The sequence below is a fragment of the Camelus dromedarius genome, chromosome 11 (assembly GCF_036321535.1).
Source record: "Camelus dromedarius isolate mCamDro1 chromosome 11, mCamDro1.pat, whole genome shotgun sequence".
Taxonomy (NCBI): domain Eukaryota; kingdom Metazoa; phylum Chordata; class Mammalia; order Artiodactyla; family Camelidae; genus Camelus; species Camelus dromedarius.
Window position 1 is genome coordinate 35,689,090 of NC_087446.1, and position 14,075 is coordinate 35,703,164.

The 14,075-nt window shown below is 37.8% G+C and overlaps 1 protein-coding gene across 10 annotated transcripts in view; it reads left to right on the forward strand.

Moving 5' to 3' along the window:
• The window catches only part of SPIC (Spi-C transcription factor), a 54,894-nt gene that overhangs the window by 36,667 nt on the left and 4,152 nt on the right, over positions 1–14,075 (forward strand). For 4 of the 10 annotated variants that reach the window (XM_031462950.2, XM_064491631.1, XM_064491630.1 and 1 more), the window contains 4 exons: positions 5,674–5,699; positions 6,276–6,372; positions 8,309–8,421; positions 10,887–10,995. In XM_031462950.2, coding sequence (XP_031318810.1) covers positions 5,697–5,699; positions 6,276–6,372; positions 8,309–8,421; positions 10,887–10,995 — 322 coding nt within the window. In that variant the 5' untranslated portion in view covers positions 5,674–5,696. Of the gene's footprint in view, positions 1–2,223; positions 5,700–6,275; positions 6,373–8,308; positions 8,422–10,886; positions 10,996–14,075 lie in introns of those variants that run through there. The other 6 variants (XM_064491634.1, XM_064491636.1, XM_064491637.1 and 3 more) reach the window with 6 other exon arrangements.

Consider the following 14,075-nt stretch of genomic DNA (forward strand, 5'->3'; position numbering starts at 1 on the left):
CCATTTTAAAAAGACATATTTCATTTAATTTTTATCGTATACTTTATTTTTAAAATTATTATTATTATTATTTTTAATGGAGGTACTAGGGATTGAACTCAGGACCTCATGCATGCTAAGTATGAGCTTTAACAACGAGCTGAACCTACCCCCTCAAAGAGGCATACTTTAAATATAAAGTATATACACAGAAAAATTGGACATGTTGAAAGTAAAAAGAATAAAAAATCTAGTGTGGTTAATATCAAAGTAGACTTCAGGGATTACTAGAAAGGATTTCCAGAGAGAGAAACAGAAATATTCTAATGATAAAAGGCTCAATTCATCAGGAACACTTAACAGTCCTGAATGAGTATACATGTAATAAAAGAACTTCAAAATACATGAAAGCAAAAATTGACAATTAAATGGAGAAATAGACAAATCCACAATTATAGTTTGACATTCCTCTTTCTAATCTCTGTAATCTTTGTAACTGATAGAAAATGCAGAGAAAAAATCAGTAAGGATATGGAATAACATTATCAGCCAACTTGATCTAATTGACATTTATCCAACACTGCATACAATAACTGCAAAATACCATCCTTTCAAGTGCAAATAGAACAGTCATCATGATAGGCCCTATGATGGGCCACAAAACAAGTCTCAATACATTTTGAAGAATAATCTAGTGCAAGTAATTATTAAAATGAGGGAAAGTGTTAGCTCTGTCTCATAATCTATGGTTCTATGAATTCTATTCAGACATAAGAAGTTTTCTAGCACCTTCTTCCCAGTCTAGCAATATTATTATTAGGTTTTTATTAGGTTGCTTGTTAGGTTTTCCAAGATCTTACTAAGATTAAGACCCAGTTCTTTAATCTCCTGAAGAATTGAATTATTTAAATAGAAACTGCAAAGAATGAGAAGAGCACGAACTTAGTCTCCCTTTTCCTGGGCTCTGAAGCTCTCTATTCTCAGAAAATTGCAGTTTTCCACCTGAAGTTTGGCACTATATGATTTAGACTCCAGCACATCTGTTGCTTATGATTTTCTAAAAAAAAACTCAGTTGCCACTGAGGACAATGAACTTCTGCAAAAGAGAATCTGTCAATTAGAGATGTTCTCTTTAGAGCCCTAGTTACTCAGCTCAGTTCTAGAGCTAAGGGAAACTTTGTCTACCCCCAAAAAGGTGTCTGTGTGTTTGTGTTCAGTACAAATGTCTCAAGAAGCAGTACTTGGATAAGAAGGCTTTGAAAATACAATATAGCTCCTAAACTAGGTTCTGTTGGCCTTATTGGGTGGATTTGCTTGAAAATGTTGTGCTAATGGCATTTTCTTGGGGGGAAAGCTCACAGCTTTCCTTCATCAGTTTCTCAAGGAATAGGAGCCTTAACCTCTAGAATGCTAAAAGGACAGTGTATCATTTTTTTTTAAGTCACTGAAAGCATTTTCATGTCTTAGCTTTACAAAAGACTCAAAACTGCATTTCTGTTTTCTCATGTGTAATATAGAATTGTGCCTCAAACATCTATGTGCTCATTGATTTCACTCAACTTTTTTTCAGTCTGTTTATTTACATCTTGTGGAATAAAACTCCGGGGACACCAGCTGGGAAAATGCTGGCTTAGAAAATTGACTTGTTTTTCCATTCATTTCAAATACATCCCAAGCCTGTACTACTGTAAGAATCCACTGGGTCTGTGGAGACTGCCATCAGGACTGAGGACTCCGGTCTAATGGAACCTAATGTGCAGACACAGGGCTCCAGCATGACGGTTGAGAGCATGTGCATGAAGTCAGTTGGGCCCAAATCTGGACCCAGCTCAGCCCATCTCTCAGTAGCAATTGGATCTTAGAAAAAAGCCATGAAATGTCTTTGAGCCTCAGTTTAGATCCCTCATCTGTGAAATGGAGCTAAGCAGGTAATTACTATTATACATGACTTTTTTAGATTCTTTTTGGAAAATAAAAATTTTTTTTGGCTTAATGTGTGATTCGATCTGGATCCTCCCTCCTTCCGCTCTAACTTTGCTTCTTGGCCCCCAAGTTCATTTTGCTCCAGATCACTGGCTTTCTTTTCTGTACCTTGAGTAAACCAAACTTATTTCTATCTAAGGCTCTTGGCATCTGTTATTTCCTCTACCAGGAGGTGCTTCACTGGATTGCTACTTTTCTTTTGCTCATGCTTTCTTTTCTTTTCTTTTTTAAAATTTAATTTTAAAAAAATGAATTATAGTTGATTTACAATGTTGTGTTAGTTTCACGTTTACAGCAAAGAGATTCAGATATATAAATATATTATTTTTCAGATTCCTTTCCATTATGGGTTATTACAAGATATTGAATATAGTTCCCCAAGTCCTTGTTTATCTGCTCACTCTTTCTTATCCTTGGATTTAGCTCACACACATTCCCTTAGCATTTTCGTGACCATCCACTACTGTATATACTCACTATCACCTTTCTGTTACTGTTTTCTCAGTACTTACTGTTATTTAATACTTGTCTAGTTTTCTTTAAAAAAATTTTTTCTCATCTGAACTTGTTGAAGGCTGTGGTCCCTGGACTCAGGACAGTGTCCAGCAGGGGAAAGAGCTCAGTAATATATATTTGTTGAATAAATGAACAAAATGAAATAAAGTGGTGTGAAAAGGGTGTAGACAAGGCGATGGGACATATTAAAAACTCATCAACATTAGCAGTTTGGTTTTATATACTCTTGTTATTTATGGAGTCAGATGCACTACGAGGTTGGCCTATACTCTTGTTATTTATAACATCTACATTTCAGAAGAGGAGATTCGTGTTTACATTTGCATAACAAACTTGGTCAAGAAAGTAATTGGTCTAGAACAATAGTCCCATATCAGAGGTGAGCCCAGATTCCAACAATGCAAAACAGAATTTCTCTTTCCCCACCCACAAGGTTTACCAAAAATTCTTAAGTGGTTTTCCCCCTGGCTAAATGTGACATCTATTAAAATGACAGAAGGTTACAGTTACTTAAGGGTGATGCAGACACGACCTTTGGAAGGGAAAGTTATTTCCACCTGGAGTTTACGCGGATACTGGATTGGCCTCTGATGGATAGGTAAGATAAAATGAGTAAACAGACGGATGGACTGGGAGGGATGCGTGTAGGTGGCGGGGGGGGGGGGGTTACCCCGCAATTTCCGTCAGAGCCACCAAAAACCATCCCAAATAAACCTTCAAGCTAAGTAAGAGAACTGGACCTGCTTTGCAAATACAGCAGCTTTAACCATGTCCAATCAGATCCCACCCATATGCCTCTCCTAACCATTTTGGGGCTGTTAACTGGATCTAGGTGTAGAGAGAAGACCATAGCCTGGACTCCATTTCCTCTTCTTAAATGAATGGTGGTAAATAAGGTTAAGGCTGGAATCAAGAGCCTCAAATGCCAGGGCAAGAGCCTGCACCATTAAGATCTCTAGGGCGATCAGTAAATGACCTCATGAGTAATGTGGTTAGAGAGGAAAGAGACCAATGTGAGGAGGCCAGAGAGAAGGCTGTTAATTGTCCAGGCAAAAAAGGCAACATGGGCTCCAGAATCACAGGAGAATTAATACGAACAATTTTAAAGAAAAGAAAAAAGAAAGATGGGACAAGAGTCATACAGGTCAGAGGAGTCCAGTAGAGCTGTGCGGACCCGAGGCGCAGCAGCATGTTGCTCGAGGGTTTCAAGGGGTTTGTTCTAATGCTTTTGGCCCATAGGATACAAATATTCTGTACCTCTTCAAAATAGTAGCCCCTTGTGTCTACTGGCCATATCATGAAATAGAAATAATGAAGGCACTGTATCTTTTAAAAAAAATCCCCTTTTGTAGCACTTCCTTAAAAACAGCCACTTAATGCAACTCTGCCAGTGAGTTCTTGACAGTTCTTTCTTAACGATTCTGATGTTAATGAAACAACTTGCTAAAGGGTTGAAGTGTCTTCCTGGTAAGTGTTTAGCTTATGTTTTTCAAAATTCCTTGTAGTAACTGTTAATTTTCTTCTTTGGCCTAATGAGTGTTTCTCACTGACGGCCTATTCTGATACTAAAAATTAAGCAATTAAAGTGATCAATAATGTTTTCAAGCTTTTTCCTTCCCTTTGGGTTTGCTACTTTCAAGAGTCATGATGGTTTGGGGGATATTTTAGTCAAAGTGAGTAGTTCCATGTAAGTATCTAATTCAAAGTACTACACTCAGGTTATTTTGATATTATTTGATGATAACTCAAGTTATTTACTTTGGTACTTATGAGTTGAGGCATAATTAATTGAATGTTATTGACATGGCCTTTTAAAAATACATATACTGATAATATCCATTAGGGACCATAGCCCAAACAGTGATTTATGGATTATTTTTCTGCTAAATTGTTTAACACCTCCCACACTGGGAAGCTGGGTTTTTTTTTTTTTTTTTTTCCCCTAGCTTTACTGAGATAATTGACACGTAACATTGTATAAGCTTAGACTATACAACATGAGCATTTGGCATATATCTATATTGGGAAATAATTGCCACAGTAAAATTAGTTAACATACCCATCACCTCACATTGTTACCTTTTGTTATGGTTTTTCTTCTCATATTCTCTTTTAAACGACATAGTAATTTCAAAGAATAGAATTTTGATGTTTGACATTATATTGATGTGTTATGGCTATGGTATAATAACAGCATTAGATTATATCACCTTATTGTATTATTCAGTGTTAAAGAGTAAGTTCATTGTGTTTGCAGGATAAATGCTAAAAACTTGTATAAACAGAGCTGGTTGATGTGTTTAATGAAATGATAAGGCATGTTGGACCCAACCTACGTTCTTTCTTGTTATGTGGATTTGTTTGTTTTTTGTGTAGTTTTATAGAACAAAGTTATAAAGTTAAAAAAAACATTTAATGTGGGTCAGTATGATAATTGTTATTTAAAACAAAATCTAAATGACTTACAGAGATAAAGTAGGTAACGTAAAATTATAGACTGGGGCTCTTAACCTAGGATTTTAGAATGTCTACGTGTGGGTTTCAGAAAGTACATTTTATTTGTAATGTATTTTATTTTTTTGTTTTTGTTTATTTTTGTTTTGGGAGGAGGTAATTAGATTTATTTATTTACTTATTTTTTAATGGAGGTACTGGGTATTGAACCCAGGACCTCATGCATGTTTACCATGCACTCTACCACTGAGCTCTACCCTCCCCCTATGTAATGTAAATTCACATTTCATGAGAGAAAAGGCATATTTTTCACTAGATTCTCAGAAGTCTATATGACACCAGAAAGGTTTAAAAAAAAAAATCACACACAGACATAAAAATCACTGTTATAGAGAGCCATGCTAAAGTTAAAAGAGTTTGATTTCCAGTATTTTAAAAGGATTTTGAAATACTTAAATATACTCAAATTATTTCTGTATTTTCATATAAGTTGTTTACATAATTAACTATTTAGTTATTTTAACATTTAAAAAATTTTATAATGAAAGAAAAGCAAAAATAAATCCTTGTAGGAATTTCTTTAGAAAGAAAATTTGTACTTGTCAAAGAGAATTCAGATGGTACTTTTAGTTTATATAAGGTATATCCCAGAAAATATTTTAAGGAAGGTTCTTTTAATTTAGAGGCAAATCAAATAGAGACACTATTTAATTTTGTTTTTTAAATATTAATCTTTTCCAGAAGTGCCAGTTTATTAATGAAGCATGGTAAGTCGGCATTTAAAAATCTTCTTTACTCTTCCTCTATTTTGAAAATAAAATATATAGATTAGATTAATAAGGGTATGAAATGGTTTGCAAAACAGTTCAATTTTAGATCTTGGAGACATGCTTTTGAAATTAAGAGCGTTTCATCTTTAACTAATAATGCAAATTCTGTTTGATTAAAGATATTTCCTTGATCCCTTTTTCCAAATCAGTCTCCTGCTCTACAGCTCCTTGCTAAAAATTTATAAAATGTTAAATACTATACTATAGAAAGAGTACCATGCTCTAAATATTATAGAGCAATGGATCTCAACCAGGGTTGATGTCCCCCAGGGTATATCTGGCTATGTCTGAGACATTTGTGGTTGCCACAACTGTGGGAGGGCTACTGGCATCTAGTGGGCAGAGGCCAGGGATACTGTTAAGCAACCTACAGTGCACAGGACAGGACCCCCCACAACAGAGACTTAGTCAACCTAAAATGTCAGTAGTGCTGTGGTTGAGAAACTCCTTTATATCAGGAAAATTAAGTTCAACTGGTAATTTCCTAACTCTAGAGTTTGGTCTTTGTTCCAGCAGGCTTGTGTTGAACAAGACAAGCTGGGTCAAGCATTTGAAGATGCTTTTGAAGTATTGAGGCAAAATTCAACTGGAGATCTTCAGTACTCTCCAGGTAAAGATGCCAGTCCCCTTCTTCCACTGGTACATCAAAGGTCTTATTGGTCACAGTCATACACATGTGAGAATAATGACCTGAACAGAGAAGACCATTTTTACCCAATGCGACTAGGATTAATTCTAATGAAGGCAAACAGCATCCAGGGTTATCTATCCTAAATAAAAATTTTTAGGTTTAGTATTTTATATTTTATATTTTTATTATTACTGAAGTATAATTGATTTACACCATTATATTAGTTTCAGGTGTACAGCATAGTGATTCAGTATTTTTTCAGATTATACTCCACTATATGTTATTACAAGATAATGGGTATAATTCTCTGTGCTTTACTATATACTATATAATAACTCTGTGAGTTATCCTTGTTGCCTATCTATTTTATACATAGTAGTTTGTATCTGTTAATCCTATGCCACTAATTCATCCCTCCCTGCTCCCCTCTTGCCTTTTGGTAACCACAAGTTTGTTTTCTGTATCTGTATCTGTTTCTATTTTGCTTGTGTTATTTTTTAGATTCCACATAAGTGATATCATTACAGTACTTGTCTTTTTCTGTCTGACTTATTTCACTAAGCATAATATTTTCTAGGTACATCCATGTTGCTGTAAATGGCATTATTTCATTTTTTTGTGGTTAAGTAGTATTCATATATATATGTATATATATATACCACATCTTCTTTATCCATTCATCTGTTGATGGGCACTTGGGTTACTTCCATGTCTTGGCTATTGTAAACAGTGCTGCTGTGAACACTGGGGTGCATGTATCTTTTCGAATTAGAGTTTTGTTTTCTTAAGAGTGGAATTGCTGGGTCATATGGTAATTGTTTTTTTTTGAGGAGGCTCCATACTGTTTTCCACAGTGGGTGCCCTGATTTACATTCCCACCAACAGTGAACAAGGGTTCCCTTTTCTCCATATGCTCTTCAACATTTGTTATTTGTAGACACTCTGACCAGTATGAGGTGACACCTCATTGTGGTTTTGATTTGCATTTCTCTAATAATTAGTGATGTTGAGCCTGTTTTCATTAGCCATCTGTATGTTTTTGGAGAAATGTCTATTTAGGTCTTCTGCCCATTTTTTGATTGGGTTGTTCTTCTTTTGATATTGACTTGTATGAGCTGTTTATATATTTAATGTTAACCCCTTATGAGTCATATCATTTGCAAATATTTTCTCCTATTCCATAGGATGTCTTTTTGTTTTGTTAATGGTTTCCTTTGCCATGCAAAAGCTTTTAAGTTTAATTAGGTCCTATTTGTTAATTTTTGCTTTTATTTCCTTTGCCTTAGGAGAGAGATCTGCTTATGTTCTTTATCCTAAATAAATTTAATGCCTCATGTATAAAAATGCAGAGAACATGAAGAATGACATTCCACAAAGGAACACTAAGACATATAATTATTATTAAGCATATCTAGTTGACATTTATTTGTCTAATGGACAGATCATTTTAAGTGTCCAGAAAGGGCTTTTTAATTATTCTGATTTACTTACAGATCCTCCACCCATCCATGGGAGTGGTTGCTCTACTCAGAAGAGTAAATATTTTTACTCTTCCTTACCCATTACCCTATAGACTATAGAAAGATAGTCTAGATGAGATGCAGATATTTTGCCTATTGAGTTTAAACAGGGTATTGTGGCAGTTCCAAGTTAAAAAAGAAACCATGGGATCTCAGCCTACAAGGAGCTTGTACTCCAGTATGGGAGATACAATATGTAAAAAAGCGTCTGAAGTACCAGCATTAACATGATAGATGCCATAAAGAAATGCAAAGTGGAAACAGAACACAGGAAGGAGCAATTGCATATATATGCATATACACATGTATAAGCATACACACACACACACACACACACACACACACACGAATGTAAACTTTGACATTGTCAGTTTCTTTCTCTGTTTTTTAATTAGATTACAAAAATTACCTGGCTTTCATCAACCACCGTTATCATGTCAAAGGAAATTTCAACAGCTGTGGTGTGCTGCCTACAGAGGAACCCATCTATAATCGGAGAACAGTAATAGTGAGTACTTTTACCAGGAGAGCCTCCCTCAGGAAGAGGCAAATTTCCTATTTGTACCAGCCTTCCCTGGGTATATGCTAGCTGAAAGCAGCTTAAAGACAGCATTGACTAAAAAGGCTTATTCATAGCCATCTCTGGTGTGTGAATTTGACAGTCAAAATGGGGAATCATTAATGCTGTCAAGAAGGAAACTGCCCTTCATCATTGTTCTTTATCTGGCTTCATACTAGTTTGAATAATTTCTATAAAGAGGAAGTATTTTTTAGGGTTCTCACATCAATGCTTCTCCTTAGTCCATCTAGAACATTGCAGGAAAGTTATGGTTCCCCTAAAATATCCCCTGTACCAGCTTTACCTATAATCTTGTATTGACCTGCTCTACTTTCCCTCCCAAGCTCAAAGCTAGCTATGCATATTGGACCAATGCGTTTCTATTTTAGTAGCCTCCTGCAAATGGAAATGTCTCCACCACCTATCTCTCTATCCATGTGTTCTTTTACATTGTTTTCTTGATGTGTCTTTTTTCAAGCAGTCTTAGTGTGGCGAGTGTAAATATGAAATGGTTTTTATTTTTTTTTCAGCCATAACCTTCCACCATGCTATGTCAAATGTCCTTTTTCTGTCCCTGTAAATTGTACTGTCGGGGTCTCTCCAACAAGACATTTCTTTAAAGAGGGAGTTTTGGTTTCAGCTTAACCTCTTTCACCTCCACTTAGGGTTACCAGGTAAAATATAGGATTCCTAATATTTTTATTTGCTAAATCTGGCAACCCTACTTCCACTTCCTAGCATACACTCTTGTGGCTGGGGACTCCTTGCCTGCTGGGCAGCCCTCTTGTGTAGGGTGTAGTAGGATGGCTTAAGTCCAGCCCCTTTCACTATGCCTGGTTAATCCGTGGAAGCCCGCATCTCCTTGCCATATGTAATTGTAGGAGCTCAGGCTGCTTTCTCTTGTCTCCTCTCTTGGCTTTACCTTTCCTTGGCTGCCATCTTTCTCCTCTTATCTCCTCTTGCCCACATGGGCATCTAGTTCAGGAATGGAAGCCCACAGGCTCCCACCCGCCCAGAAAGACTCAGGACGTGGCAGGGGCCCAGGGGTGAGAATGACCAGGCAAAAGAGGGCATGTCCCCTGCCCACCCCACTGCTCCCATGCCCAGCTCTGTCCAACCACAGCTCCCAGGCTGCAGAGTCCCTAGGCTAAGTCTCCCCGAGTGGGCCCCGCCGGTCAGGGTGTCAGGACCCACCGCTACCCGAGGGCTGTGTCCCTGAGGAAAGACGGCTGTAGGTGGGCAGGGGCTGTCGGGCCGGGGCAGCCCTACCTTGAAGCAGGGCGACGTCAGCCGCAGGCCATGGGACGGGCTCCGGGCCTTGTGGTAGTCCAGGAGCCCGGGCAGGCTGCGCAGGGCACGGCCTGGTTGAGGTGCAGTTGGCCGGCCCGCCACCCGATCTTGTGGTGCCACACAGCCTGCCTGTCCTGCACTGGACGGAGGGGGACGCTCGTGAACAGGTGCAGGGAGGGGCCGCAGGCGAGGGCTGCCCCAACCAGGGAAGGAGAAAACCCCGCCAGACCCCAGGGACAACCGCCCAGACAGGCGGGGCCTGCACTCACGAGGGGGCCTGCACTCACGAGGGCGTCGGAGCTCCCGGAGCAGCGTAGGGGCGGGGCAGGCCGGAGGGGCCGGGTTCTCAGCATGCAGCGAGGGTTTAGGGACAAGGAGCCCCAAACTCAGGCACTGGGGGCGCTGCAGTGTGGAGTGGGTGGGAAGGGGGTACCCGAAAGGACGGAGTCGGCGCCCAGCTTCTCGCTGACCCTAATCAGGAAGGCCTGTGACTCGATGCCCTTGGCCTACAGTCTGTGTGCGGCTTCCGAGCGAGATTTGGCTGAAGAACCATCTGCGGGGCAGGGATCCTGAGCCGTGCCCACCCAGAGTCCCAGTCCCCCCCTGACCCTCTGCTTCCGCACGCCCCCAACCCTGACCCACAGCTGCCCCCTGACGCTCACTGACCTCGAGGCCCCTTCTTTGCCCATCACTGACCCCAAATGTCCCAAGTGGCCAGTTCTGGACAGCGGGAAAGGCCCTAGTGACTCAGCAGTGGAGAAGGCCCCTCCCACCACTCTACCTGGTGTTCCGTCTGTGGGGACAGAGCCACCCCACCTTGTACCCACTTGGATCTTTCTCACTGGGCGTTTTTAGAGGGCAGGAGGGAAGCAACTTACTGTCCTTTCTCATAGGGAGAGGAGAATATAGAACTCCTCCCAAAACCTAAGATTACCCTCTATCCCTTGGCCCTCTACATAAATGGGTTTGATGCTAGTTCTGCCCTGGGAGGTAGCAGTTGAAGGTAGTGCTTTTCAAAATTTGAGAGATGCTGAAGACTCTTTGCCGTCAGCTTTTGACTTTAGCTACCAACTGGGGGCCACATGGAAAGTCCCACTTAACATCCTGCTGCATTATTTATATAGAACAGTGCTGCAGACCTCTATTTTGAAGGAAATATTCATCAATCTCTGCAGAACATCCCTGAAAACCAGCTGGTACAACCTGCTGTTCTCCAGCAAAAGGGAGGAAAAGGTATGTGGATCACTCTTTGTATAGGTAAAAGAACGAAATCTTCCTCAAAGCAGCTTTAAGGGGATTTCATATCCGAGTTTGGAATTGCATTTGCAAAGTACTCTCTTCTCACAATTGAGAGTAATTTAGCTCTGACAGATAAATCACTCTAAGCTGTTCATCTTGGGTGAGTTTTTTCCTATTGCTTCATAGAGATATTGTGAAGGTGCAAAATGTCACTTTGCTCAAATAAATCTATATTCAAGAGTAAGGTGGAGGGGAGGTACAGTATAGCTCAGTGGTAGAGTGTATGCTTAGGATGCACGAGACCCTGGGTTCAATACTTAGTACCTCTGTTAAAAATAAATAAATAAATAAATAAACCTAATCAACTGGCACTACCCCCCCCCCCCAAAAAAAGAATGAAGTATAAGATACAGAGAACAAACTAGTGGGGAGTGAGGAGAAACAATGTAGGGGTAGGAGATTAAGAGGTATTATTTATCAAATAAGCTACAAGGATATATTCTACAACACAGGGGATATAGTCAATATTTTACAATAGTTTTAAATGGAGCATAACTTTTAAAAATTGTGAATCACTATATTGTAGATCTGTAACTTACATAATATTGTACATCAACTATATTTTAACTTAAAAAAAAAGGTGTATATATTTTAGGTATATATTTTAGGAACTTTTCCTAAAATTATTTTACCAGTCTTACTCCAGTTGTGAAGCCCTCAGCATCAAAGTCATCTTCTTTATTAAATTTTCTGAAAACAAATTCCATACGTTTATTTCCTAGATTTGAAATCCTGATTTCATAAATTTAGGATGATCTCATCTAACGTTTAGGCAAAAGTGTCAAAGCAGGAGAGCGGCCTCTGTTGGCTGAGACGTGGGCCACACGTGCACTATTAAAGGGAGTATAAATTGGTACAAAGTTTTGTAAGACAATTTAGCAATACCATCAAAACTGTAAATGTTCATATCTTTTGACTCTTAGTGACTATATAACTCAGTGGTTGAGTGTGAACTCTTGGTTAATAATGTAAGCCTGGCCAAATCACTTACCCTTCTGTACCAGTTTCCTTATTCAAAAAACAAATAGTAATAATTGTACACTCATTGTAAGAGTACTGTAAAAATTAAGTGAGAATACCCCATAGTCTGGCACTACAGATATTTCTCAAAATACTTTAAACATGTGTGTGTACATATATATGTATTGTGTTCCTTGCAGTGTTGTTTGTGATAGTAAAAAAATGGAAACTCACCTACCGTATACAGAGACGTATAAGATGCAACCCAATTTTATAGTATAATTTTAAAAATGATACTATCCTAGCCACTTCATTATTTTGTTTTTAAAAAAATTTTATTTATCATTTTATTTTTTATTTTTTATTGAGATATGGTTGATTTATAATATATTAGTTTCAGGTTTACAACCTAGTGATTCAAAATTCTTATAGATTAAACTCCATTTAAAGTTATTATAAAATATTGACTATATTTCCTGTGCTGTGTAATACATCCTTGTAGCTTCTTTATTTTATATATAGTAGTTTTTACCTCTTAATTCTCTACCCTATCTTCCCCTCCCTCTTTCCCTTGCTCTACTAGTAACCACTAGTTTGTTCTCTCTATATATGAGTCTTTTTCTGTTTTGTTACATTTGTTTTTTTATTTTTATTTTTTCATTTGTTTATTTTTTAGATTCCACGTTTAAGTGATAACATACAACATTTGTCTTTCTCTGTCTGACTTACTTCACTAAGCATAAGACTCTCCAGGTCCATTCACTATGTTGCAAATGGCAAAATTTTATTTTTTTTATGGATAGGTAATATTCCATTGTGTGTGTATATTATATGTGTGTGTACACACACACACACACACACATATATTCTTAATCCATTCATCTATTGATGGACATTTAGGTTACTTCCATATTTTGGCTATTACAAATAATGCTGCTATGAACATTGGGGTGCATGTATTTTTTTTAACTAGTGTTTTCATTTTCTTTGGATATGTACCCAGGAGTGGAATTGCTGGATCATATGGTAGTTCTATTTTCAGTTTTTTTGAAGATCGTTCATGATGTTTTCCACAGTGACTCTACTGATACACATTCCCACCAACAGTGCACACAGGGTCTCTTGTCTCCACATCCTTGCCAACATCTGTTATCTGTCGTCTTTTTGATGATAGCCATTCTGACAGGTGTGAGGTGATATCTCATTGTGGTTTTGATCTGCATTTCTCTGATTAGCGATGTCAAGCATAAGAAGATTTTCATGTGCCTGTTGGCCATCTGTATGTCTTTGGAAAAATGTCTATTAGGTCTTCTACCCATTTTTTAATTGGGTTGGTTGTTTTTTGATATTGAGTTGTATGAGCTATTTATGTATGTTATATATTAACCATTTATTGGTCACATCATTTGCAAATAGTTTCTCCCATTTGGTAGTTATCTTTTTGTTTTGTCAATTATTTCCTTTGCAGTGCAAAAGTTTTCTAGTTTAATTAGGTTCCATTTATTTTGTTTTGGTTTGGTTTTTTGCTTTGGTTTTACATTTAGGTCTTTAGTTCATTTTGAGTTTATTTTTGTATATCATGGGAGAAAATGTTCTAATTTCATTCTTTTACATATAGTTGTGCATAGATAACATTTTTTAAATAAATATTTTTTGAGATAACTAGTTTTATTTCTATAAAGCAGTATACTGAAAAGACAACCTATGGACTGGGAGAAAATATTTGCAAATAGTGCAGCTGACAAGGGCTTAATTTCCAGAATATACGAACAGCTCATACAACTCAATAACAAACAAACAAACAAAATACCCCAATCAAAAAATGGGCAGAAAATCTGAACAGACATTTCTCCAATGAAGACATACAGATGGCCAATAGGCACATGAAAAGATGCTCAACATTGCTATCAGAGAAATGCAAATCAAAACTATAATGAAGTATCATCTCACACCAGTCAGAATGGCCATCATTAAAAAGTCCACAAACAGTAAATGGTGGAAAGAGTGTGTAGAAAAGGAAACACTTGTATACTGTTGGTGGGAATGTAATTTGG